General features: G+C 32.6%; 3 protein-coding genes across 7 annotated transcripts in view; 2 read left to right on the top strand and 1 right to left on the bottom strand.

Moving 5' to 3' along the window:
- The window catches only part of LOC148607808 (calcium/calmodulin-dependent protein kinase kinase 1-like), a 91,866-nt gene extending 79,556 nt beyond the window's left edge, over window positions 1-12,310 (bottom strand). Inside the window, exons 1-5 of one of the 4 annotated variants that reach the window (XM_088544180.1) lie at window positions 12,227-12,310; window positions 10,492-10,537; window positions 7,637-7,662; window positions 3,562-3,658; window positions 2,182-2,292 (exon numbers count right to left, since the gene is read on the bottom strand). In XM_088544180.1, coding sequence (XP_088400306.1) covers window positions 2,182-2,273 — 92 coding nt within the window. In that variant the 5' untranslated portion in view covers window positions 2,274-2,292; window positions 3,562-3,658; window positions 7,637-7,662; window positions 10,492-10,537; window positions 12,227-12,310. Of the gene's footprint in view, window positions 1-2,181; window positions 2,293-3,561; window positions 3,659-5,306; window positions 5,445-7,636; window positions 7,663-10,491; window positions 10,538-12,226 lie in introns of those variants that run through there. The other 3 variants (XM_088544178.1, XM_088544179.1, XM_088544181.1) reach the window with 3 other exon arrangements.
- A 2,565-nt stretch (window positions 12,311-14,875) lies between these two features.
- Window positions 14,876-17,763, top strand: LOC148607807 (uncharacterized). The gene is made up of 5 exons (XM_088545001.1): window positions 14,876-14,987; window positions 15,363-15,592; window positions 16,193-16,334; window positions 16,853-17,022; window positions 17,512-17,763. The coding sequence occupies exons 1-5, from the start codon at window positions 14,920-14,922 to the stop codon at window positions 17,754-17,756; spliced, it is 855 nt and encodes a 284-aa protein (XP_088401127.1). The 5' UTR covers window positions 14,876-14,919; the 3' UTR covers window positions 17,757-17,763.
- Window positions 17,764-19,151: 1,388 nt separating this feature from the next.
- Window positions 19,152-26,143, top strand: LOC148607806 (uncharacterized). 2 transcript variants are annotated; one of them, XM_088546698.1, is made up of 6 exons: window positions 19,152-19,306; window positions 19,532-19,659; window positions 20,058-20,236; window positions 21,517-21,632; window positions 23,710-23,926; window positions 25,760-26,143. In XM_088546698.1, exons 2-6 carry the CDS (start codon window positions 19,533-19,535, stop codon window positions 26,096-26,098), a joined length of 978 nt encoding a protein of 325 aa, XP_088402824.1. In that variant the 5' UTR covers window positions 19,152-19,306; window position 19,532; the 3' UTR covers window positions 26,099-26,143. The 2 variants fall into 2 exon arrangements, with proteins under 2 accessions (XP_088402824.1, XP_088402825.1); XM_088546699.1 differs by having other exon boundaries at window positions 19,202-19,306; window positions 19,554-19,659.
- Window positions 26,144-27,220: the final 1,077 nt, after the last annotated feature.

The raw sequence follows: 27,220 nt of genomic DNA, 5'->3' as shown, positions 1-27,220 counted from the left end.
CCCCTGAGCATAATTTGTTGGCCTGATGTAATCCTATATAAAAGTCACTGCAAGATGTTGGCTTATATTAGACAAATTTTACATTATGTAACACTGGTGTAATGGCTTTATAAGCATAAGCTAAATGTAATGCAATTGTGTACGTCATAATGCAGCTTGTGATCAACTAAAGTCATCTTACAATATATTTACTTATATACATCCTCAATATTAAGTAAAAAGACCAAAAAAGGCTACATAATTTTATTTCTGAAATTGAGTTGTTTTATGGGTCTGTAGTATAAAATGTGTAATTATTCATTCCAATCTCTCTGCTCTTAGGAGATAATCAACATTGAAAATCCAATAGATTCTGTTGTATTTGAGTGTCATTTACAGAGTTGTCTCCCTTAATTTTGAAATCTACAGTTCATTCTATACAATTTTTATCTCCAAAGAGCATGGGTTATATGAAAAACCACATGTTTATTTCTGTTTACTATGACATTTCAAACAAAATATCAAAAATAAAAATATGTAGGCTTTTTACCCATGAATCACATTTTGCATGATTCTTATCTGGAGTGCTACTTAAAAGTCCAATAAATTTGAAACAAAAAAAAAATAATTTTATGAAAGACATATGGAAGTTTCCTTTCATGGTGACATACACTACCAAATAAGAAATCTGTGAGTGATGGCTAAATAGTAATACCCTTGCTTGAAATAACAATATAAGAAAAATTTACAAAATCCTCTTTTAAGAGGAAGCTGTTGTCAAATTTTTCAAAAAATGGATCCTAACATATGGCATACCTACAGGATGATTGAGAATAGTGTGATGGAAAAAATGTTACCGACAGACACATGGAAAAGGGTAAATCAGTATACCCCTCTCCTTCGAAGAGGGGTGTAATAGTTATTGAAATGTACAGAAATGGACAGAGAGTGAGTGATACTATAAACAGAGGCAATAAATAACACATCTGTTTCCTGATATCCTACCTATTCTATATGTTTTTGCCTACTCTGAGTATAAAATGTTCATTATAGTCTAAATTGTGACCCCATCAACTCAATGTAAAAGGAGTTTTGAAAAAGGAAATAACTTCCCTATCTACCTATCCTATTTATTTCTTGCTAGTAGCAGAAAACTTGTTATAAAGGTGGAATTGTGGACAATGATGTGCTGGACAGACAGACAAGACAGATGGACAGGCAGGCTATATACATGTAATTCAGTGGAATGGGATAATATAAAAGCAAATTACCACAAATCAAGACAAAGGAAAAGTCAAACTGATTCTTTTGTGTAGCATAACCACCAATTTACATTACATTGAAGCAAACACACAATCATCATTCTTTTTACCCATAAAAAATTAACACCAGCAGATGATAAACCTATTGTCACAGTATCCTATTATGTATATAGCATCCACATTGAGTACAAGTGATATTTCAGTGGCTGCATCAGAACAGACAAATTCAACTATTTGGATTCTTTATTACTCAACAATGTAATAATAGCAGGGCAACTATCTGCCAGACAAAGAGATAATCTACAACTGCAATATTATACATGCTTAAGCAATTCATAACATTTTTTTTTAATTTTATGAAATTATAGCACAAAGTGCTTCCAGCTATATCTCTATGAACAATGATCACAGAATCACACCTTAATGTGAGAAATAATTAATTACGTTGATATTAGCAGAGATTTCCTGAAAGGAGTCCAAAGAATTCAAATACATAGGTTTATAAAAAAAAATATGATTTCAGCACTCAAATGCAAAGAATACATTTTATTTTTTTCAACTGTTGAATTAAAAAACCAGCGGTCAACAAAGCATAAAACATGAGATATTTTATTCAGAAGAAATTTATACAACAGCTTTTTTATATAAAATATCAAAATTCCATTACTGAAATTATTTTAATATTGTGAAAATATTAGTTCTTGCTTTTTTCATGGTGGTCAGAAAAGTGCAAAAAAATATAGTACCCACAAAATAGACCACTTTCATATAGCCAACTTTAAAAAAAAAAAATTAGCAAAGGGAACTAACTCTCCAACATACTAACCAACAGGAGCATGGGACAGCAGTAGACTTCAAATTCAAATATTTGACTTTTTGGAGCTGTGGAATGTAATAGGATACTTTAAAATAATTCATTTCAAATCATTTAGCTACTTACCATAGTGAAAACAGTTTAATTATCAAAGAAAAATGTTTAATCTTCTTCCTATCCCTAACCAGGCTGTTGTCTGTTGGTGGGTTATGTCCCATTGAAAAACTTGTTGAATGGCTTTCATTTTGGAAATATATAAAAAGACCATATGAAATAAATATATAACCCTAATAATTTTTGTTTGAATTGCTAAAATTGATACCAAGGAATGTGTATCCGCAAAATTACCAACCGCAAAAATTAATATGTTTACAGCATCTTCCTTCTTGTTAAGTTTTGTGCATAAAACTGGAATTTAATTCCATATTCAGTAATTCTTATACACTCATGATAAAACCACATTACTTTTTAATACGTCTTTGGAATTCCCTAGAAAAATGATCTTGGTCAGGTAAACTTAACATAGGTTCCATGGTATCACCTACTTCAACTAAATATTTGTAAAAATGTTGTTTTCAGAACAAAGTAAAACTTGTGTAAGACATGGAAGTCTATGGCAATTAACAGTAACTATACATTTTTGTGATAGGGAAACTCTTTGAAGCTAACTTTCTAGCTGGGAAATTGATGTTCTGATTGTACAGCTAAATGCACTGAATCAAACACAGCATTGCAAATTACTAGTTTCAGATGAAAATAGCTCTTTTGATAGTCAACATAGAAGACAAAAAATGAAACAATTAAAGGTTGGAAAAAACTCAACTCATTTACATATTTCACATATTAAACTGGATCAGACAGTTAAATTGTTTCTTTGGCACCTAGCAATTTTATAAGTGATAAAAACAATTATACATCACCAGAATTATAACTTCAGAGAAAGACTTCGAAAATCTCAGCCTTTCTCTCATGTTATCTTCATGCTCTATACAAGCATGTTAGATTGAGACAAGTTAACTTTAAGCACTTCAGTATGTGCCCTTGTCAGATTGACATGCCAAGTTTTAAAGGTTGAGGAAGCTTTTCTTAAGCAAGACCAGAGGTTAAGCTTATGTTGACACCTTTAAGCATTTAACACCTTGAGATCATGACACATTTAAGTGTAAACATTACCAGAGCTTGAGATTAAGATGATTTACCTCTTCTAGAAGAGCAGAGGTGCACCTGGTCTACGCTCCCAGTTTTTAGTTGAGTCTGAGTTACTCATTTTCTTTTGTTTCTTCTTGTTATTTTGTTTATTCTATGTTCTTTGTTGTGTATGTTTACTTTCCCAATCTGGTATTTGTCCCTGGATTACATTCTTTTATTTTCCACTAGAACCTTGGTTCCCTTGATTACCCTTTCTTACCACAAACAGAGTTTTAGATGACTTACCTTTTAGCAATATCAGTTCTAGAGATTAAGAAGACTCACCTCTTGCCAGAAATAGAGTATTAGCTGACTTACCTTTTTGCACTATCAGAGCTTGAGATTCTATTTTTCTTTCTTGTTGGTGTCAATCTGAATTGTTTACTGTCTTTGTTCCAACAAATGGCACTAACACCTGAAATAATTCAGAGACTGACTTAAACCTATCACATGCATCAAATATCCAACAACAGTTCTAGGTCTTGAGTCCCCAGCAGAAGGGTACCAGAAATGCTTGCAATGGTTGGGGGTAACAAACAAATTGTATAAAAAGGAAAAAAAAAAACTTTTGAAACATTATATCAAATCTAGCATGTTAATTAAGTACAATTAAGTACAGTTCTACCTAAAAACCAGGCAGAAACTTATAATAAGTGATTCATGCGTTTCTTAATCCACATTATTTTTTATTGGAAATCCTTCGGTCGACCTGATAGGAACTGTATTCAAAAATGAAAGTGCAATGAAAGCTACCCACTGGAGATATTAACACATCAAATTTGGTTACATTCTACTACAGAAAGTACAGGAAAATTTCCTGCCAGAATTTTCACATTATAACCAGTCAAAAAATATTTCATGATTGTTTGCAGATCCAAGGAAATGAATATACATGTAAGAAGAGTTGTTTTAAGGATATAGCAAATGTATTTGAAAAGTATCATTGAATAACTTGAGATACAATGAATCACACCCTGCCTACCTAAGATAGATTAAATATACTATACAAGACAATGGCAGTTCTAAAGATTATAAAGATTTCAAAACTGATATATATAATTGACCGGCAACCATGTAAAATTATCATAGGACATTGGCAATTTTTTTTAGAATCACATCAGTAAACTGAGATAGAAAATTCAGGCAGTAAAAACAAACAAAAAATGATAACGTTGCCAATAAAACAATGAATGTTCCAATACTAAATCTAGACCTTAGTTCAACAAAAACTAGAACTAGACAGACAGTGAAATTCAAACTGATAGATGGATGTTGTGTAAGAATATCTGAGCCATTAGTAACTTAAAGAAAAGTGTATCAGAAATTTAAAACTCTTTAGAATGCTTGACAAAGAAAAAATACAATAAAATACATACTTCATTAATCTTTTTATTATAGCATAAGAAGTGTTTGTTTCCAGACTTATTTGATGGTTTTAAGGACTCAGGATTTAGAGAATTGAAAATTCAAGCAAATTCCTCAATACTGGAGTTTGTTTTCTGTGAAGTCATTTGGTTCTACAACTTCCATAAAGCAATAGTATCTTCAAACCATACGAGGTAAGGGACATTAGTCTTTATAAAAATTCAAAATCCCTCTTGTTTTAATATCTACAGCTTTCAAATAAGATAGAGAGGAAAGTGGTAATTGGAAATGAACAGTGAAAAAAAAACAGTTAAAGACAGCCTATAAACCTTTAGTGAATGAGAAATTTCCTGCATGTATTTATAAAACAGCATATTTACATCACAGGGAAGCCTAAAAAATGTTTTTTTTTTAATTTACCAAGTCCAAGGCAAATCATTTCATGCAAAATCATTGCAGCATCAAAATGGATTCATTTGTAACCCAATAAAAATACCCTCACAAAAAGATAACCTTAGTATCTGCAAGTAAATAGTTAAATCCAAAGTAATTTGTAAGACATTGACCGACTAAGGGCAGTAGGAAACTTATTAAGCAATATGGGCCGTCATATTTTCCTTTATATGTAATAATCTATATACACATGCACATGCCATTAATAAAAACAGTTTTTTTCTGAAAACAGAGTAAACACTGACCTGACTGACTTAGAAACTTTATAACTGATCACAAAACTCAATAGATATCCTAATTACTCTAAGAGTTACCACCCTTGTTTCCTTCCAGACAACAAATTTGATATGTTGATTCAGTTTTTCCCTCCCCACAATTTACACAAGAAACAAAACAACTTAGAGTTACGAAGTATTAACCCAATAAACTTCAGACTAATTTCCTTTACTGTAAGTCATTTGAGAAACATTGTATATAAATTTGGGATATAATACACAATTATCGGTAATATTAATTAAAGCTTATTCCCAACGTTCCTAGGTATAATAGTTTTACCCTAATCAATACAAGCAATTATTTATTAATTATACTAACTCTTCTATGTCCCAGAAAACAAACAAGGACAACATAATAATACTGAGACCATTTCGATTGTATCACATGATTTAAACCTAGCTACTTCTTTGTTTGATGAAAATATTGCTTTTGAAGTTGCGAGTTTTGTGATTGTGAACACAGATAAAAACTTATTGAACTCTGTGATGAACAAATCAATGATGCACTTTTCTCCAAAATAAATAATTCACTGGTGATGAGGAACCATGTCAATATTTAAGGCATAACAACATTATTGTTAGTTTAACATTACCCAAGGGGAACAACTCTAATCTAAAAAAAAAACAATATGCTTTTCAATAAGGCTCCAAGAAGCCTGAGTTAAGGGGAAAAAACAAATCACCACATGTGTAGCTGCATATAAGAGATCATCGAACATAGAAAACACGGGTTCAAATTTACATTCAAGACTGAAAGGTGCAGGACTTTTCAAGTTTTGTAAAGATGGTCCACTCAGAGAGGCTTGTGTAGATTTTAAAGTATTCAAGATCGCCAGACACACCCTCGCTCCCTTCCTCACTGTACACAACCCCTGTGATCCACTTGAGGAAAATCAAAAGTCCACAATTATGTGTCAATAAAAAGGATTAATAGTTCAGTACCAACTACCACGGTAAATGAAATTATAAAGGTCCTCGGTAAGAAATCAAGTCCTGGACCTTGGACCACCAGTAATTAGAACCCCTCTGAAATTGTAAATCAAAGTAACAAGTCTAGAATAAAGACCATGAAGCCCATGATGTTCAGACAGATTAGGTTATTGTTATACTTTATTGAACCTTGACATTAATTCATCTTATTTTTCAAAGGAATAAACAGGATAAAATTTCAAAATCTTTCAGTACCAGCTCCAAAAGTTCATTCAAATATTTGGATTTTATGACTCAAACTATTCATTTAGTCAAAACAATTAAATAAACTATCTGGACAAAGTTATTTTCCTCTTCATAAAATACAGTTACAAAGAGCATGTTCTCTTCTTTCGAAACAAGCAATATCATCTTATTTACAAAGTTCTTTGATGTGGTATGTTTCTATTACTTCTAAAGTTGTATAACAATAGAAGGCTACATAACTACAAAACATATGAAGATTAATCCTTCCCTGCTAAATCAGGTAAATTTCAATCAAAGCATTTACAGTGATAAGAAAAATGAAGATTCCAGAAAAATATCATAATATAAACTTTTAAACAGAAAACAGATATCTGTAGGGGTTATATCCTTCGAATAAATAGATATCTGTAGGGATTATATCCTTCAAATAAAGAGATATCAGTAGGGGTTATATCCTATGAATAAACAGATATATGTAGGGGTTATATCTTACGTGTGATGAATCAAGAAGTGGTTCATAAAAACTGGCCAAAACCATGTTATTTGGTATTAAGAAACATTCCTTATGATTTAATTCCTACTAAATCGTAGTCAAAGTATTAACAGTCGATTCACAATCAAAACATTTTGTTTGATGTTAACGACACTGAAGTATCAAAACAGGTTATACAAAATAACCTGGTTAGCATAAATAGAACCAACCAACCGGAAAGCTTGTTACAAACCAAATTAAAATTACTTTAAGATAAATCTTCATAGTTCCATACATTTGAATGTGAACTGAATCACCCCTATATATCATAACAAACTACAAAAGTGTAAAAGGTAATGGGTATCAATTTTATACACCGCCTTCTTTCGTATGTATAACTATGAACATCAAATCATACAGATGTATGAAGTTTGGATCAATACAAATATTTTCATTTTTTAGTCCCAGGCAAAAACTACCACTTTTTTTATCATAAGAGAAAATTGATACCCACATATACATTGTATCTTGCACCAAAGAAAGTATTTTCATTTGAAAAAGCTGATATAGACTATAGGTATGCTGCATAAGAGTTAAAGCCAAGACATTATTAGCAGTGAATTAGTAACTGTTAACCAAGCTCTCATCTTACCTCATACACTCCTCAAATAATGTTTACTGCAGAGAGAAGAAAGGTTAATTGCTGTATATCAATCACTGAACAAGAATGAGATGTTCATTTCTGACCAAAACATGGTTGTAAGAGATAATATCTTCACCATTCTTACATGTACATTGTATATACATGTATATTCATTGTTGTTAATCAATTGTCAATTTACTTAAAAGCACCATGCACATTGTATGTATTAGAGAGATTATCATATGTACATGTAGTTTGCAAGTAGTTCAAGTAGATAAATCAACCTGTATTTGTATGAACCAAAGCAAAACTCCTTTTTTAAAAGTACATAAGATCATTATCTTCAAACTTCTTTGAACAGATGTAAAGGAACAAAAGAAAATTATAAAACTTCAGTCTATGCATTCTAATTCAATAGTATACAGTTATTAAATGGGTTGGATGCAATAGATCAGAATATTTGTCCTGAGGTACTGAGAATAATCAAGTGTTCTATTGCATCCAACCCATTTAATAACTGTTTTATTACCTAATTTGTCTATGAGATATAATGAAGAATGGAAATGGGGAATATGTCAAAGAGACAACCATTCGACCAGGAATAGGAAATTGACCGCTCCATGTTTACGAATTGGCAGAGAGTCACGCCTACGTTTTTACACACAAGCTTTTTGTGTGTAAATTCCAATTCAATGAAGCGCTTAAAAAAAGTTCAACCAATCAAAAGGCTTAGACAAAGGTCATTATGGGGTCAGTGCAATAGACTAGACTCTTCAAGGAGACTATTGCATCGTGCAATAGTACATCGACAGTGCAATAGATTGCCCTGTCCTGAATAAATTTTGAAAATAGAGAAAAATATGTGTATATTTAATAAACAAGATAAAACCTTATAATTAGGTAATAAATGTACTGGTACCAGTTATCAAATTATCAAAGTCCACTAACTGTAATTCTGTCAAAATTTATAACAAAAACTTAATCTGTCAAACCACCAAGGTACACATAGCATGATTGGATAAAGAATCAAGTTAATTACGTGTGATCCTAAGTGTTTGGAAAAAAGCAACCAAATTGTGTGAAAGTTTCCAAGTGACAAAGACTTGAAACAGAATCTGTATGAGTGTAATTTCAGTACAGGCTTATCTAAGAATCAGGCAATGGATAGCAAGTGACGGTCACAAGTCCATATCGTAATTTAATTTATTGTGTCAAACATTTTACAACAGAAAACTGGATCAACTGAATGGACTTTTAACTTACATGTACATGTAAGTCTGATACTTTAAGCTAAACCTTGAAGGCGCTAGCAAACAGAAGTAACAGCCAATCATTCCAACAAGGACACACTATTTTACTTTGAAACAACAAGTCACCACATTTTACACATGCTGCCTGATTAGCAGAGGAACAGTGACTATCCTTTTTTTTTCCATTTGTTATGGTTGACTGAAGACAGGGGACTCTAAATTTCCTATTTGCTATTACTGAAATTAAGACCAAGGAAAATATTTTTTTTGAAGTCATTCCAATGTGGGAAATTTCTATTTGTGCAAAACTTTCTTCAGATAGGAAAAATTTCCAATATTTTTGATAGCTCAGAAAAATCCACGAAGACCATAATGTTGGCTTTGCTAGCAATTGGTCATCAAGGCAGTCAAATCAAGTAATCTGTTCATGTAAATGTTGCATTAATTAGTTAATCAAATTAATAAAATCATAATGAGCTCTGTTTATTTTTCTAAAGAGTAAGGTATTCATAAATTTTCTCAGAGAAAGAATGACTGGTAGAGGATGAGTTTACATTTGTAACAATATGTATGTTTATCAGCAGTAAAGGCCATAGAAAAAACTTGTCTGTTTAAGGTTACCCTACCTACCATATTTTTACCGCCTATCCTTGCAAATTTTATTGGTATTTTTTATATAAAATGCTTCTAAACTACCACTTTTAGTTGAGCACCATCAAAGTCAAGATATCCTTCAATAAATGCCTATATAAAATAATTTTAAAAAATAAAAATTTAACCTACCCTTTTTTTCTCACCCCATATATTCTTAAAAAGACTTTTTTCCTCGGCTTAATGTAAAACAAAGCTACATAATGACTTCATGTTAGAGCACAGTTATGAAGCTATTTTTACTTATTAGGAACATCCTCAATAGGACTTGTAAGTCTAGTCACATGACAATGTGAATTCAGGAGAATAGGCCCCTTATTCCCACCACAGAGCATAAGAAGTAGTTGACTAAGGTCTTATCAATGAAATTCTCTTTCGCACAAATATGATAAAAAAAATATGATGCTTTTTAAAACAATTTCTACACTATGAAAAATTTGGTAGAGAATATGAAATTGAAAATTTTGATAACTATTTAACATACTGATGTACCTGGTAGTAGCAAACTAGTCAGCAGTAAAAATTCTAGATCAATAACAAGACTTACAAAACCTATGTAACCAGGTCATTTTATTATAAGACATCCGTGCTTTAATTGTAAAGTTTTATATGCAACTTTAGTTTTTTCTCAAAATGGAGTCAATGAGTCATCGTTTTTGGAGAGGGGTATACTACATATCCAGGAGGTTGAAGTTAAAAAGTGAATCCTAGTAATACAATAATCTAAACTTCAATGCAAAAATGATAACTAGGTCAAGAATATAGAAGTATAAAACAACATGTATGAGACTATGAATTTCAGGATGTATATTTAAAGCTTTCTTCATCAACATAAGTTAATAGAAACAACATTTAAATAGCTAAAAGTAAAATAATGATCATACACAAAAGCATGCTCTAGCATATGCATTGAAAGTGTTATCAAAAATAAAAATATAACATTGTATAATTGATATGGCTCACCTGATCCCATTTCATTTTCTGTGTATACATGAGTTATCTCCCATTACTAGAAAAAGAAATTATAAGCTGGGTTAAAAGTGAAACTCAATTCCTTAAATGAAATATTTGTAATTTATACACAATGTAATTTATATATTATACAGAAGAATAATATGAAATGAATAATTTTGTTCTAGACAAAGAAAACGTTCTAGTGTTAGAAAGTTAGTTTCCTATGTACTCGTTTACCTAAATGATAAATCGTACATTTGGTTACTTTGACGTAATGTTATACATGTAAATGTATCTGCCCACCATAATCTTGAATATCTATGTTTCTTGGTAAATTTTCTCAGTTGTTGAACCACCTGTGTCACAAACAAAATCTTTTTTGGGTTAATTTCCTTCTTAATAATTTGCTTAATTTGCTACATGTAAATTTTATGGTAGAGAAGTCAAAACATTATTTAAATGAAAAGGATCCAATATACATGTAGAATATGCATGGGTCAAAAAGAAATTTTCCATGATAGTAGAAAATGGGTTTCTGCCACATGCATTTTCTCCTACATAAAGCAAGCACCAGAGACAGGGAAGACAGTCATGAGATTTTTGTCATCCATAAACTTCCATAACAAGAACAAATTATATCAATTATGTTATATCATAACAGTTCATTTATTTTTTATTGTTTCTTCATAAGCACTGAAGGTAGCAACTGTCTCAAATTTCGCTCTCAAAAGCGCTAAATGATAGAGAAGCCCCAAAATGGTCTAATGAAAATTTAAAAAATGTTATTCTTTGGGTCACATAAGACTCTTCAGGATGATAGAAAATGGGCTTCTGGTATTTAAATTTTCTCCAACTTTGCTAATCAGCAGACATTATGAAGTCAAAGAATGTCCTGATACAAATATTTTTTTTATCAAATCATTTGGTGAAAACATGCATTGGAGAAAATATGTTTGAACTGTTGTGAGTCATGGGACATCTGAACAGTGCATGTCAGAGAAATACATGTTAAACTTTCCATATCTGATTCTTTATTCCACATATTTGAGCTCCCACAAAGAGTGTGTATCCTCCCTCAATGAAATATTACACATTATATAGCTGCCATTGAAAATGACTTTTAAAAATCCCCCTAAAATGTACATCTTCTTGCTACATCATTTTCTCAGATGCAGTACCCACAATCACTTTGCCCCATCCCTGCCCTAAGAATGGGTGCCTTGCCCTTCCTAGACCTGCCCTGATCATGAAATGTGCCCTTAACAGGTGAGGTTAAATGAGCTACATTGCATATCCTCATCCAAGACTAATAATTTGTTTCTTAAAAAACCTACAAAATACAAGTGAGGATTTTCAAGGGAAACAATATATCAAACAACTGAGATTTCAACATACACCACAGTTTTCCTGTCGATAACGACACAAGTTACAGGTGTTGCCCATCTCTTCTCATGAGGTCAATATATATATATTGGGTTTCTTTTAGTTAAAAGGGTGAATAAAATTGAGAACAAGAAGAAAAAGAAAACATGTAAACATGCTGAAACTGAGTGAAAGATATCAAGTGTGTGTACTGTGGAGGAGGCAAAACAAAAAGTCATTGTTAAGGGCCTATAAATTTCGAAGAATTAACTTGAAGGTCTAAATGATAGAACAAAAAATTGACAGTGATGTTAAATTTAATTTATATCCCTTATTATAGATGTATTGTCAGATTATCTTTAAAATGTCAATCGGTACTTGCTTTGTTTTGACAGTTTGGTTTCATGTGTAAACAGCGGAACCGGAAATGTAAACAAACGAAAGTCTCGCGTGATTACGCTCAGACAACAGGGACATTTCAAAAATGACGAAGTGATAAAAGTTAAAATATTAAATTCCTTGATCAAAGTAACCACTTACTGAATCAATTTATATCGATTCAATGATTATCAAATTCGTCAATTTGCAAAAATAGGAATGAAATAAAAGGACATGACCGGGATCAACTTCAAACGTATCTCAATACAAGCTTTTTTTTTAATTTGTAGAATTGATTTATTGAAATTCGCCATTCTGATTACGAAAGACCGTTTTAAATATCACACAAAAATTTAGACGGCATCGTAGAATTCTGACAGCTTTGCGTAATATTTAGGTTCGTTGTTGGTGTGCTTGCCAAAACTATCCGACATCATGTATATTTTCTTCGATATAGGCGCTTATAAATGTTTCTGTGCAGCTAGTTCCAAAAACTCGTACATCAACATAAACACCGAAATCTTAGAATATTATTATATAATTAGGTATGATGAAGAAGACATGCACGAACCATGCACTTCTTAGTCCATTGAACAAATACAGCTCTATTATCACATGTAATACAATGCCACCTTTTAAGCAAAGTTCTATTCTTTCCGATGTCATAAGGCGATATCCGTACTAATAAAGAGCATCGTAGAGTGCAGCATGATACAACCGCAACATGTTGATTTCTTTTTACTTAGGGCAAGCATGTACACAATTACACAATAGTGGCATTTGCTCAAACAGAATGCTGTCAAGATATCTTGAATTTATTTCAAAATTATCCCACAACACCAATAGACAGATGTGCAAACAAAGTGTATAATAATTAAATTATAGCATATATAGAATAAAATTTGATGTTATAAGAATTTATAATTAATTACTTTAAATCCACGCGGCCGTTTTATCAAATGCTTTTTGAAAGAATTTTCTTTGCCTAGCAGAAGGAAATATAGTAAATAGTTTTACCCGGGATATCCTTCTAATAATGTCATATAATCAGGAGCAGTAACTCTGATATGTTGATCAAGAATATCAATGACTCTAAAATGAACTCAAATTTACTGCTGAACCAAGAAATCAAAAAATGCACACAAAAAATAATACGACGCAGTATGATACGACTGCTGCATATATGTTGAATTTTGTTCACTTGGGACAAGTACTAGCGTGGACACAATATTAGTTTTGACACACTTGAGCGTATGGATTTATGGCTCATTATGGACACAACAAGCGTTTTTGACTCAATAACGCACAACATTGAAAATGCAATTAAAAGTGAAAACAGTTTTGCTTTAAGGATGCTTGAAGAACTTTGCATTCGATCCCTATAACTAAAAAATCTTAGAGATGTAAATCTGTTGGCAAGGACTTTCAAAATTAGTTCAATAAAAAAATCAAAATTGGATCAAAAATGTTAAAAGTCGATTTTTTGGGGTGTGGCCCCTTTAACCCAATGTAAATCGAAAACCGCAAGCGATATCTGAAATCTGATAGAAAAACACAAGCATGGAATTTTCATAAGGAATCTCAAAATGTGATCAAAAATAAACTAAAGGTCGATTTTTGGGGTGATGTCCTCTGGTCTCTTATAACTCGATAAACGTAAATTAATAGATAATAGAGCTCTGATAGAATAATGCAGTCAGAGATTTTTATAATGAATCCAACAAAAAAAAAATCAAAATCGGACCAAAAATTTTTTAAAATGATTTTTTAAGGCGCTGTCCAATTTCGTACGCCTATAATATATAAATATGTTAAATTTTAATCAGTATTTTTAATCAATTTGTTTTCAACCTATAGCTATCAGTTGTTAATTTACTTGATTTCTAACTCAAACATCGATACCATTATACGACCGATTGTTTTTTTCTTCTTTTTTCTTCTTTTTTCTTTTTATTTCTGTTTTTTTGATTTTTTGCCTTCGAAAAACAAACTTTTTCCCTTTCTTTTCTTAGGGAAGATCGAATAGTTCTTCAACTCGGTAGTTTACTGTAGCTTTATGTCAATTTTTTGTAAATATACTTGTTTGTGTATGGGTTTTTTTTTTAAGCCTATCTAGTTTGGTTTGTTTTGTTTTGTTTTGTTTTGTTTTGTTTGTTTGTTTTTATTTAATTTGATAATTATACATCATTTCATTTGTTTCTTCTTTCTTGTATATCCGTCCGGTCATAGATCTACATCAAGAGTAGATGTTTGGATCGCATGCCTCCAGAAATTCCCGAAAGGGTGGGAGTGGCATCAGTGTTTTTAAATATAATCAAACAATATTTCCGATCATAAGAGTTGTGTCCCTTGAACCGCCTATGTCTTTGTTTCAATTTAATGAGCTAGGTGGTGTTATCCAATTATTACCACCCTTTTTTGGTCAAACAATATTTATTGTTTTGTTTCTTGTGTTAGTCTTTACAAGGATCATTCTAGTCAACTAAAAACAATTATAGGTTCTCTTCATTTTTTTTTTTTAATTTTGGAGGCGATCATCAGTTGCATCGCTCTTAACTCAAGTTGTAAAAATGAAGTCCTCAAATGAAATACTTCCCGTTAGAATTGTCTTCACATCAAATGTTAGGGAACAAATCTGTGTTTTACCATCCAACGTGTCCTCCTTTCTAACACTTCAGATCATAGATAAGAACTACTATGTACAGACAATTAGGTTCTTGTGTTTTTCCTTTGTTTATACAGACTTATGTTCATTCTGTGATAGCGTTAGTATCTTTCCCATGTAGACCATGAACATTTGAGGGGCGCAAGGGTGGGTGAGTGCATGTAAGATTTCAATGCCCTCATCCGATGTGTGAATAACTCCTGAGAGGACTTCTATGTTTACTTTTCAGTACACTACTCTGCGCTCCATGCAGATGTTGATGGAGGTAGAGCTGTTATTTTTACCGTATATGACAGTTTAGTCTTTACAACTTTCCCTAACTGTAGTAATTGTTATCACCAAACAGAAAAAATGTATTTTATGAATTCGCCGTACACATTATAATGAATTCACATGCCCCTCTAGTGCCCAAGATTGGTATAACTCTACCTTTCATTGTAACTCTCACTACGCAGTATATTTATCTTTTTAATAGTTCAGCGCCGATAGACAGCTATCATACTCTAGTGGAACACCTAACAAATGGCGCCCGTGTTACCTACTTCTTCAATACGTCGTCTTGCCAACCGATTTCAAACCAAAAGGCTACAAACCTACCAGTATTCGGCGGAGAAATCAACTTCTTTCTTACTACGAATGCTAATTCCCAAACGGAGAGCCTTGTGTTTAACAACGATAAATACGTCGCCGGGCGAGATACTAAAGGTATGTAGTTAGTATATGCGATCCGCGTCCCTCGAACCGTACTCCGGTGCACCTTGTTAAATATATCTTCTATATTTTTTATGAATTCAAATTTTTACATAACTTATGTGTCCGAGTCAAGTGACATGCTACTATTGCTTTGTTTAAGAATCCGGCGCAGTGGGTCCGATTGGAAGGGGGTCTGTTCGACGCACCGTCGATTGGTCAGTCGATCGTTCTCGTCCTGAAGTGCATGACATATCTGCCTTAGGATTTAAAAGGTACTACAGGCAATCTAGCAAGCACTGTCATGGAGAAAGTAGGTACATAACGTGCAACCACGTACGAAGCAAAGAAAAATATAGGGAAAGTGTTGGAATGCTATAGTTAATTGTATAGAAAATGACTAATAAATCACTGAAATGAGTTCATTCTTTGACCAGTCAGCGCACCTTCTGGGTCTGTCAGTAAATGCTCTTCATAGTAAAACATGGCCATTGCTGGATTATGTTGGTAATATCAATTTATATTAGTTTAAAACAAGATGGAAACAAGTATTTCACCAAACATTCACAAAATGTAATTGCTCAAATAGGAGAAAACAATTTATATGTATTTCAGGTCAGTTGAATGAAGAAATTGCTTCTATATTCATTGTAAACACCACTGTGATGATTTTGTATGATCAATCTGGCTTCTTTGCAAACAACTCAAACGGCATCAAGATGGTTATTTGTACCTGGGATTCTGGAAACAGTGATATGTAAGACTTAAGTTCCGTACAGTTTATTAAACTACAAAGCTTTAACAATGCATTTACTCACATCGCAATCTAAATCATCGAAATGTACTTCTCTCTAAATTTTCGAACATCATAAAATCTAAGTCCAATTATTTTTATGAAGTCTACATTTTTCTTCGCTTTTTAGGTCAAATTGAATGAAGAGATTGCTTCTATATTCATTGTAAACACCACTGTGATGATTTTGTATGATCAATCTGGCTTCTTTGCAAACAACTCAAACTCAAACATGCCTTGCTAATAACATCTTCGTAAAGCCACGGTTGACTCCGAATTTCATCTGACCCAGCAATCCTCCTCTTTTCATATAGAAACTGGTTTGGTTCTAAATAAAGGAGAGGATGGTTGAAGGATGAGACGAAATTCGAATTAGATTAGAATCCATTTTCCACATGACGGAGAACTGCTCGGAGCGAAGTCAACTGTACTCATGGGTTTCCGACGGTGTGCCTTAAATGGTTCCTGTTCTCTTTCAACAGTTCATTTAGAGCCAGCGACACTTCTTCGTCTAGTAAACTAAGTTCATACGCTGCCGTGCGGAAGACAATTGTTGATGGTGAGCCTGTTCGATTTGTGATCAATATGAAAGGCTGTGCATGTCCGCCTGGTGAAAACTGTGGACAAGGTTTTGTCGGGGGCAAACTTCAAGGTAACCGTATACTATTAGCGATTAGCGTCGTGAAAAAAAATAAGTCGACATTTAAATTATATCTTAACATATTCAGGAGATATAATTATATTGTGCAGGTGTGTGGCATTCTAAAAAGGTAAACTGTGTAGTTCAATCACCATATACTTTTGGTTGCACGAGGGGATCCAAACACTTTGAAAACGAGGGGTGCCAGCAGGGATTCCACAGAAAATGAGGAGGGTAGTAGGACATTATATACCATTATTTGTCAATTTTACACATGAAAATGACAAACTTTTTAATAAAAAGCAGGGATGTCAACCTCCTGTACCCCCTCCTGGAGCCGCCACTGGGATAAAAACCACCAGCAAGCTATGAAATCATCTGAATATCTGGGACTCATTCTATAATTCATTTCGTTTTCATAATTAGTGTTGAATACTGCTTTACTTCTTCTTAATCACATATATATCTTACATTGCTAGCTTAAATGTTTTTTTTTAACAGATTATAAAATAGAGACCAACGGTTCCTTGACATTCTCCACAGCGATGACATTGTATTATCCTGTCCCAACTGCACCATATTATTATCGACAGATGTTCGTCGGGCAAATCCAACCCAGTAATACAACGTCTGTACGTCTGTCGTACTTGAATGCCACAACCTGGGAAGAACAGAATGGCGTAGAAATAGAATGTCCTGTTTCTGCAGCAAAGGGTCATGCCGATTTCTTTGTTAATAAAGTTTGAAGAATCATTGACATTTGATATAATTTTCAAAAGTACCCAAACATAGGCACGTTGGTAAACATGGGGTTAAAAGGAGGTATCATTCTACGCGTAAGACATGCTATGAATAGGTATCTAAATTATAAAAAAAAATCTCAAATTAAGATTTTCCTCAAAACCTCAAGTTAAATTTTCCCGGTTCTCAATTTTATTAAGTTCCATGCAAACTAGCACATTCATGTCATTGGTAAAAATTTGAATGGACGGCAAAATCAAACAAATCCTCAAATCCATATCAAAACATGAACTCGATCGCAGACATATTATACACTTGATTTCCGGGGTACTAAAACATTTTGCAACACATAGGCTAGGACTATATTATTTTTTTCTTCTTCAAATATTTGATTTTTTTTAATTCTTTGGAGTTGGGAAACATCAATAAATATTTAGGGTGGGAAAACAATAAGGAGATTTTATAGGGTACCTGTCCTTCATATTTTTATTATTTTATTATTTTGTTTAGGGGGAGGAGGTTATAAATTATGTTTTGGACGGAAGTTGAAGATTGTTTGGTATTTTGTTTGTGTACTAGATTTGCAAACTGTGTTTATAACTTAAAAAATTAGATCAGGCTAATCTTCATAACACCATTAATTGTTGAAGGATATAACATTAACTGATTGTTAAGACATCTGAGCATGATTAATTTGATATTCATCACCATATTAACCATAATATATGGAGAAAACAATATGTATTATATACGAAAACCTGGTTAAAATTTTAAAACAAGCAATATCTTTTAAAAAAAGATAGCCGACGTAGTAAAATGTATTCTTTTTACTTATAATTTTCATCAGGAAATAACGCAATGCACGCAATTTCAATTTCCTTTTTCGAACACCACTAAGTTATCAGTATTTGGCCAATCTGGAAACAGAATTTCGATCAGGTGACTTGCGTTTCCATGGAAGAGCGTCTTTAAGGTCAAAGGGTGAACAGCGAAACTATTTCGACTGCGTCGGAAAAAGTTTCCTAATTTCTGGCAGTTTTGGGGAGTTTATTCTATAAATGTAGTATTTTTTTGGGGGGGGGGTGTCTTTGTCATATACCGAAACTTGTTCCTTACAGACAATTCTATTCAATTCCTGAAACAGAAATGTATTATTTTTGAGAGTAATTGAACTCATAATTCATAACATTGAAACATACTTCATTTTATTTAGCATGAATTTTAGATTAATGATATTCGCTATAATCAAATTTTGATCATGCACAAAATAATGTCAATTTCTACTACTTTTCAAAAGGTTTTTTTAACCTGATATAGAAAATGAGTATTACCGTACCTGTATTACAAATTGACTAATTACTTTTTCATTTTTTACATAACTTGCCGACTTTAGATTAAGCTTATTTGATATTTTGATATTTGATTTGGAACCATGATATATATTCCGGATTTTAAACCGACATCGTAAAATGTTGCTATCAGAATAATACATCCTGTTTACCACAGCATTTGTTGTTGCTGACAGAATCAGCTGTTCAGGCCTTAAAAACTAAAGGTAAAAGTTGTTTTGTCAAATATACCAGCGGGATAAATTAGCGTCTGAACTACAATTGTCAAGTTTTTACAATTTGTTTCGTCATCCGGTACTCTTTTCTCTTAGTCAACATAGTTCATTTCACAACACTAAGAAATCCCGTGACATTTGTACAACGGTAGGCGCTTCTATAAAACATTTTTTTTAAACAATTAACCAAAGCTATTGAAAACTTTCTATAATCAGCATGGCATCTTCATGTATAAAGGAGCAGAAATATGTTGAAGACAAATCTGAAGACCGCCTGTCTAAAAGACTGTGTTACATACTCAGATATGGTGCACTAAAAGAAGGCCTTGATGTTCTTGATGGAGGTTGGTTGAATATAGGAGTCTCTCTTTATATAACTTTTGCATGTACATTTTATTGCTTAACTTTCGTACTACATAATTAAAACTACTTTAAATAGTTTATTACTAAAGGAAAATACATGTATGTTATGTGGAATGGATACATGTATAAGTTCACGTTAATCCTACGACAGATGTAGTTGATATTCTGTTAGGATGGCATGAAGTCAGAAAATATTTTGCAAAACCTGAATGTCACTTAACTTTCTTTATTTTTAGCAGCATCAGGTACATACAGAAAAATTAAACAATATTGGAAGGCTTGTCATATTTGCCAAAAAATCTTTCAATAATACTATTTCAAACTTTAATCAACCAATAAAAAATATTGAAACAACACTCAAAAGAAAATATTTTTGCAGGTTTTGTTGACTTGTCACAGCTGATGGCACTGGGTATCATGAAAAGATTCCACACTCTGGAAGAGGTTGAGGATAAGATAAATAATTCACTGTCACACAGAGGTGCTAGAAGATTTGAGTCAAAGATGAACAATGGGAAAACCTATGTCAGAGCCCGCTTTTGTAGAAATTTGGAACAGGTAAAACATTTGTACTAATGTGAAAAAAAATAACATCTGATGATCATGAAACAAATATTCTGAGGGTATCGCATGGTAATATGTAATACTAAGTAAGTCCCTTACTGAAAGGAAAATTTGGTGATGGAATAGAATGCAAACTTCATGCATAATAGGTGTAGAAAATCCAATTTCTGCAATTTTTGCATTAGTTTTGTAAGCCCAAGGACCATTACTCATACAAAACTTTCAAACTTGATCTGTAAATTGTTATGGTAAAGCATTATATTAAATATCAATTAATTATCTTCAAGTATGACCGTCCATAAGAAGTGTGAAAAAATTATTTGTAAGACTAACAGACAGGCAGACAGAGTGCAAACCTCTTTGCTACAACATCTGAACTTGATCTGTAATTTGTTAAGGTACAGCAACTCATTAAATATCAAATGAAAATCTGCAAAAAGAGAGAAGTTTGCCCTATCCAAGATACCTTTTCAACACATCCAGAAAAGCCAATTTTTTTCAAGATTTTTTGTGTGCGCAAAATGCAGCCTTTGTTGTTTTTTACATTCTTAACATAGTCATAGATGTAAAGAAAATTTTGACTAAAAGAATATATATATTCTTTTTTGAAACATAATACTCTCAATATCATAAAAATGGTTCACGTCTAATTATCTGTATTTAATTTTACACTTGACCATGCATGAAGAAAAAGGTGTGGAAAACTGTGTTTTTGCAACTTATTGTCAAAGTCCAAGTGCCATCAGTCAGCAATTAACAAAATTAACAAACGAGAACAAAACTAGAATTTGACCTGTAATTTGTTATGGAAAAATGAACTAATTACATGCATCTGCAAATATGACAGAAACACTGTGGAAAACTGATTGGCATGACTGACAGACAGACAGACAAAGTGCAAACCCCTTTGGTGAATGTGGCCAATGGGGAACTAAAAAGTGTTACTGGTAGTCCTGTCAGAGCCTGATGGGTTGCTTGCTGAAGACGTAGCAGTATTAAATGGGTTTTTATGTTTAATAATGTTTACAAAATCCAATTCATGACTGTTTTACTAATCGATAACCTTTACTTCCCTAAACCATATAAAACTAATAGAATCCCATCTAATTAAAAAATATGGGATCAATTAAAATATGTCAATCAAATTCTACACTTAAAGATTGAAAAATCAATGTTTTTGGTGTCTTAAATGTCTGTTTATTTCAGCCCCTTTCCCCAACAAATTCATCAAATACAAAATCATCAAGATTTATATATTCCTTTTTTCATTTCAGAATGACTGTCATGAAAGTTCCAATGTAACAACACTGGTATCAACATGTTTAGATTTTATATCATCAAACATTGATATGTATGATCTACAAGAGTTTCCTGATGAATTTTTAATCAAGTAAGGTCATTCAGGGTTAATGGTCCTCAGGCAGTACTTTTTTATGAAATTTAGTAAGAAATGGAGACATTTGTTTAAATACTTATATTTTCTTAAAAAGTGATGGGGCTGCCTTTTTAGCTCACCTGGCCAAAGATATGTCAGAAAGAAGTTTTTTGCATTTATCTCTAAAACCGTTAAGTTTAGCCAAAATGATCCTTATTTTAAGGCCTACAAAAGTCTTTGAGGGATCAAAGTTGTCGGACGACTCTTTGTAAGAGTTATTGCCCTTGAAAGATGAAAAATGACTTTTTTTTTTTTTTTACAGTTTTCAGCCAATATTTTTATAACTATAATAGATAGAAAGAAACTTCCAATTGCTGAAATGATCCTTATGTTAAGTCCTACTAAAGTCTTAATGAGTAAAATTGTTGGATGACTTTTTGTTGAATTTATTGCCTTTGAAAGACAAACTGTAACCAGGTGAGCATTTCAGGCTCCTGTTTATATTATAAAAAATACATAAATAAGTATGGAAGAATATGTCTTATTTATGTATAAGTGACCATTTTTTCCATGTATATTTTTGTACCATAACAAAATTGCAATAGTATTCTCCCAGATTATGCACATACTTTAAGTACCAGTCCATATAAAGTTCAGACACTGCCTATACTAAAGTGATTCATGGTGAAGAAAACCCCACCAAACAAATGGTACTTATTTGGTCTACATATGCTACATTTTTATATGAAAATAGTCATTTCACTAATCAGACTTGTACTTAAGAGAAACCCATACTTAGTCCTTTATCGCATGTCCTCAGCCTTTCTAGTAAGTGTAGTGAAAATGGTAGAGTAGTTCCAGTTGACTTAATCACCACTAAAATCAACCAAATCAAACAAAATTAAGAATGATAACTGTTGCAGAGTGCTGATTTCATATACAATCTACTGTGAAAATACTATTATTCACGGGGTACCAATTTTCATGGTTTTTGAGGTAGGTCAAACCACGAAGATATATAGATTCCCATGGTTGTGTATACTGAAAACTTTCAAACCACGAGCTTGTGTTTCTTCCCTGATCCACAAAAATTGGTTTCCATGAATTAAAGTACTTTCACAGAATATAATGTTTATCTCAAAAGTGCAACAACCGATCTGTAACTGATCGACAAACCAAGACTGGTCATGTGATCTGTAACAGAATGACAAACTATGACTGGTTATGTAATCTGTAACTGACTGACAAACCAAGACTGGTTATGTGGTCTGTAACCGAATGACAAACTAAGACTGTTTACGTGATCTGTAACTGATTGACAAACCAAGACTGGTCATGTGGTCTGTGACTGACTGACAAACCAAGACTGGTTACGTGATCTGTAACTGATTGACAAACCAATACTGGTCATGTGATCTGTAACTGACTGACAAACCAAGACTGGTCATGTGGTCTGTAACAGAATGACATACCAAGACTGGTCATGTGATCTGTAACAGAATGACAAACTATGACTGGTTATGTGATCTGTAACTGACTGACAAACTAAGACTGGTTATGTGGTCTGTAACCGATTGACAAACTAAGACTGGTTATGTGATCTGTAACTGACTGACAAACCAAGACTGGTCATGTATTCTGTAACAGAATGACAAACCAAGACTGGTTATATGGTCTGTAACAGACTGACGAACCAAGACTGTTTATGTGGTCTGTTACAGACTGATGAACCAAGACTTGGTTATGTGGTCTGTAACTGTTCCTGGATTAGAAATACAACTGAAATCAGTGGGTTATTTACATACATGAATTACCTCCTGTCTTATTTTTATAAAGACTGCTACTTACATGTAGGTAATCAATGAATTTATAGCCAATTTTAAGGCACACAAAACCAAATTTATTAAAACCAAAGTGAGATTACTTTTATGATGTCAAATGGTGGATAAAAAAATCAATAAAGTCTGTCAAAAGTATACAGTAGTAATATAGTATTTGGATGAAGAGGGATGGGCAGCAATATAACAAGATACATAAATTAGGACATATAAAAATAATGCTGTCAAAGTTACAAATATTTAATTGTTTTCAGTAAAATGATTCACAGATTGAAGAGGCAGAAGAAATTGAACAATGGCACCCTTCGACAGCTTCTTATACCAGTATTAGAACACCTTAACCTAGATGGAGTGTATGTTACTGAAGGAACAATCAAACTTATTTGGAGGTCATGTCCTAACCTGAAGATGCTCAGTTTAAAAGATTGTGGATATGTTATTACAGATAACCTAATGCAACAATTACTAAAGGTACCAGTCAAGAAAACTTTCATTAAGTACCAGTCCATATAAAATTCAGACACTGCCAATGGTAGAGTGATTCATGGAGTATAAAAACCCACCGAACGAGCAATGCTTTTTAAATCTACAAATGCAATATTTTTTTATGGAATGGTAATGATTTCTGTATTCAGATCTGCATTTTTGAGAAAGAGTAATCAAGGGAACCAAGATTACAGCAGTAATCAAACGAATGTAATCCAGGGACAAAGACCAGACATGGAAAACAGACATACACAACAAAGAACATAAAGTAACTAAAATCATACATACAAAGTAACAAAATCAAATGAGCAACTCAGACTCCACTAAAAACTGGGAGCATGGACCAGGTGCACTGGTAGGGTAAGCGTCCTTTTCTATTCACCCACTGAGTTGTTCATAAAAAGTCAAGTCCGGGGTAGACAAGCGTGGAAAGGAAAACTATGACCCGTTGAATAAATCAGTTCTCATGGTGCAGATAGATACACTATAACCATCCACGAGTTCATGGTGACGACCATAAAACTTCTGTAGTGATGACTTCAATCTTGTAGCAACATAACCCTGTTCCAGAAGCCTACTTGTTAGAGTTCTAGCACGATAGAACTCTGCGTAGTTTCGGCAAGCTCTGGCATAAGGTATTAGTTGTGATATGAACACTCCATACACAGGTGCTGAAGGGATGTTGCCACAGATGAAAGGAAAGTTGACAATTTTGAATGAAAAATCATCATGTTTGTTGTAAAGTTAGGTCGATAAATCATATATCTAAAATCACCAAATAAGACAAAATGAAGAAGAAATAAAACTGAAATTGGTGGGTTTTTGACATGCATGAATCACATTGTCTGATTTGAATAAAGACTGCTATTTTAATGATATTTTAGTTGAATAAAAATGATAAGATCTAGTTTTTGAATGTAAAATTCTTAAAGTCTGTGTAACTTGGTAAACTAGGGGTATTTTTGGACAACCATAAATATCAACTATCAAATAAAATCAAATTGCTTCTCGTATCAGTCAATGAAAAACCAATCCAAATATATATCTAATTGCATCTTCATGTATGGTCAAGTGTAAAATTAAATACAGATAATTAGATGTGAACCATTTTTATGATATTGAGAGTATTATGTTTCAAAAAAGAATTTTTTTTTATTTTAATAAAGACTGCTATTTCAATGATATTTTAGTTAAATAAAAATGATAAGATCTAGTTTTTGAATGTAAAATTCTTAAAGTCTGTGTAACTTGGTAAACTAGGGGTATTTTTGGACAACCATAAATATCAACTATCAAATAAAATCAAATTGCTTCTCGTATCAGTCAATGAAAAACCAATCCAAATATATATCTAATTGCATCTTCATGTATGGTCAAGTGTAAAATTAAATACAGATAATTAGACGTGAACCATTTTTATGATATTGAGAGTATTATGTTTCAAAAAAGAATATATATATTCTTTTAGTCAAAATTTTCTTTACATCTATGACTATGTTAAGAATGTAAAAAACAACAAAGGCTGCATTTTGCGCACACAAAAAATCTTGAAAAAAATTGGCTTTTCTGGATGTGTTGAAAAGGTATCTTGGATAGGGCAAACTTCTCTCTTTTTATTAACCAAAATAGTAATATAGAATTGAAACATTAAATATCCTCTATGTTCAAAAGACGTTTATATTTTGTAGTATACTTTACAGAATTAATCTTAATAGGTCAGGGTTTGGATCTCGTAGTAAAATGTTCATGTACATTTTTCACAGACCTAGAGAATGTTTGTTCCACTGAATAACATATCAATAAATGATTCTCTTCCAGAATCTACCTCACATGGAGTCTATAAGTTTATGTGCATGTAAACATTTAACAGACAGAACTTTAGCTGCACTTTGTAAATATACAAAAAAATTGCGACAGTTAAACCTAAGTTGGATACGGACAATGTCAGAGAAAGCCATAATTGATGTGATGATAAAATGTGAACATTTGGAACATTTGGATATATATGATCATAAAATATCACCAGAAAGTAGACAATGTATGGTGGATATTGCTAAACCAAGGGGAATAACTGTTGTACTAAAAGGACTCGATGACAAACAGGTTGCTCCAGAAAACCCATGTTTAATGTTACCTACTTTTGGAATTTCATGCTGATAACATTTGTTTGTTTAATAAGATTAAAGCTACTTTACCCTTCTAGTATTGTGAAAAATTTATTATATTGCAATTTGTTAATTTTTTTTAAACTAATGTTTATATAAAAAAGAAGATACTGGATATTATATAAAGGAAGCCTCTACCATCATCTAACTCAAAAACAGTTGAATCTGTGGGGCAATGCTTCAAAAGTTAGGTTGATTAGAGTGGACAGGTGGATCCAAGGGCTATGCTTGAAAAGTTGGGTTGATTAGAATGGACAGTTGAATCCAAGAGGAAAAGCTTGAAAGGTTGGGTTGAATAGAATGGACAGTTGAATCCCAGGGGCTATGTTTGAAAACTTCGGTTGATTAGAATGGACAGTTGAATCCAAGGGGCAATGCTTGAAAATTTGGGTTGATTAGAATGGAAAGGTGTACCCAAGGACTTGAAAAGGTGAACTCAAAAACAGTTAGAATGGACAGTTAAACCATAGGGGCAATACTTGAAAAGTTGGGTTGATTAGAATTGACAGTTGAATTCAATGGGCTATGTTTGAAAAGTTGTGTTGATTAGAATGGACAGTTGAATTCAATGGGCTATGTTTGAAAAGTTGGCTTGATTAGAATGGACTGGTGAATTCAAGAGACTATGCTTGAAAAGTTGGGTTGATTAGAATGGAGAAGCGGATCCAAGGGGGTACACTTGATTGTTGGGGTGATTATGTTTAAATGTAGAAAAGCAATGGGGAGGATAGCTAGTCAGCATCCCCCCTTTTCTAATTTTCTATATTTGCAACTGGAATGTCACAGAATTTCCCTGTTCCAGCCAGTAAATGTACTATTATGCTATCATGGTTGATTTAGATTTGCTTTTAAGGTCAGATTTGCATTTCTTTTAAGTAAAGATATATACTGTATTATCTATTTCTCTTTGATTATGGGCACCATCCAATTGATTTTTAGAGGGGGTAGAAAAGAAATTTCTGTCCCACACGAAAATCCTATGACCCCTAAAACATCAGATTGCCAGTGAATAATGTGATGGTATAAACTTTATGTAATTATATTTTTAATGTTAAAGACAATGAGAGTTTTGTTAATTAAGGCAGGAGAAAAATGTGTTGAAGTTGACATAAAT

Source organism: Perna viridis, chromosome 9 (genome assembly GCF_037379345.1).
Source record: "Perna viridis isolate PV_CMFRI_1.1 ecotype Kerala chromosome 9, ASM3737934v1, whole genome shotgun sequence".
NCBI lineage: Eukaryota > Metazoa > Mollusca > Bivalvia > Mytilida > Mytilidae > Perna > Perna viridis.
The sequence above is the reverse complement of the archived record's forward strand: the minus strand, read 5'-3'. Positions and strand labels throughout refer to the sequence as shown.

What these genes read in the sequence shown, in the direction of transcription:
- LOC148607806 (XM_088546698.1), top strand. Translation starts at nt 19,533, where the DNA reads ATGGCATCTTCATGTATAAAGGAGCAGAAATATGTTGAAGACAAATCT. An exon ending in CCTTGATGTTCTTGATGGAG is followed by an intron (nt 19,660 to 20,057) that starts GTTGGTTGAATA and finishes ATATTTTTGCAG; the next exon opens with GTTTTGTTGACTTGTCACAG. An exon ending in CCTGATGAATTTTTAATCAA is followed by an intron (nt 21,633 to 23,709) that starts GTAAGGTCATTC and finishes AATTGTTTTCAG; the next exon opens with TAAAATGATTCACAGATTGA.
- LOC148607807 (XM_088545001.1), top strand. Translation starts at nt 14,920, where the DNA reads ATGTACAGACAATTAGGTTCTTGTGTTTTTCCTTTGTTTATACAGACT. An exon ending in CGCCGGGCGAGATACTAAAG is followed by an intron (nt 15,593 to 16,192) that starts GTATGTAGTTAG and finishes TATGTATTTCAG; the next exon opens with GTCAGTTGAATGAAGAAATT. An exon ending in GATTCTGGAAACAGTGATAT is followed by an intron (nt 16,335 to 16,852) that starts GTAAGACTTAAG and finishes CTCTTTCAACAG; the next exon opens with TTCATTTAGAGCCAGCGACA.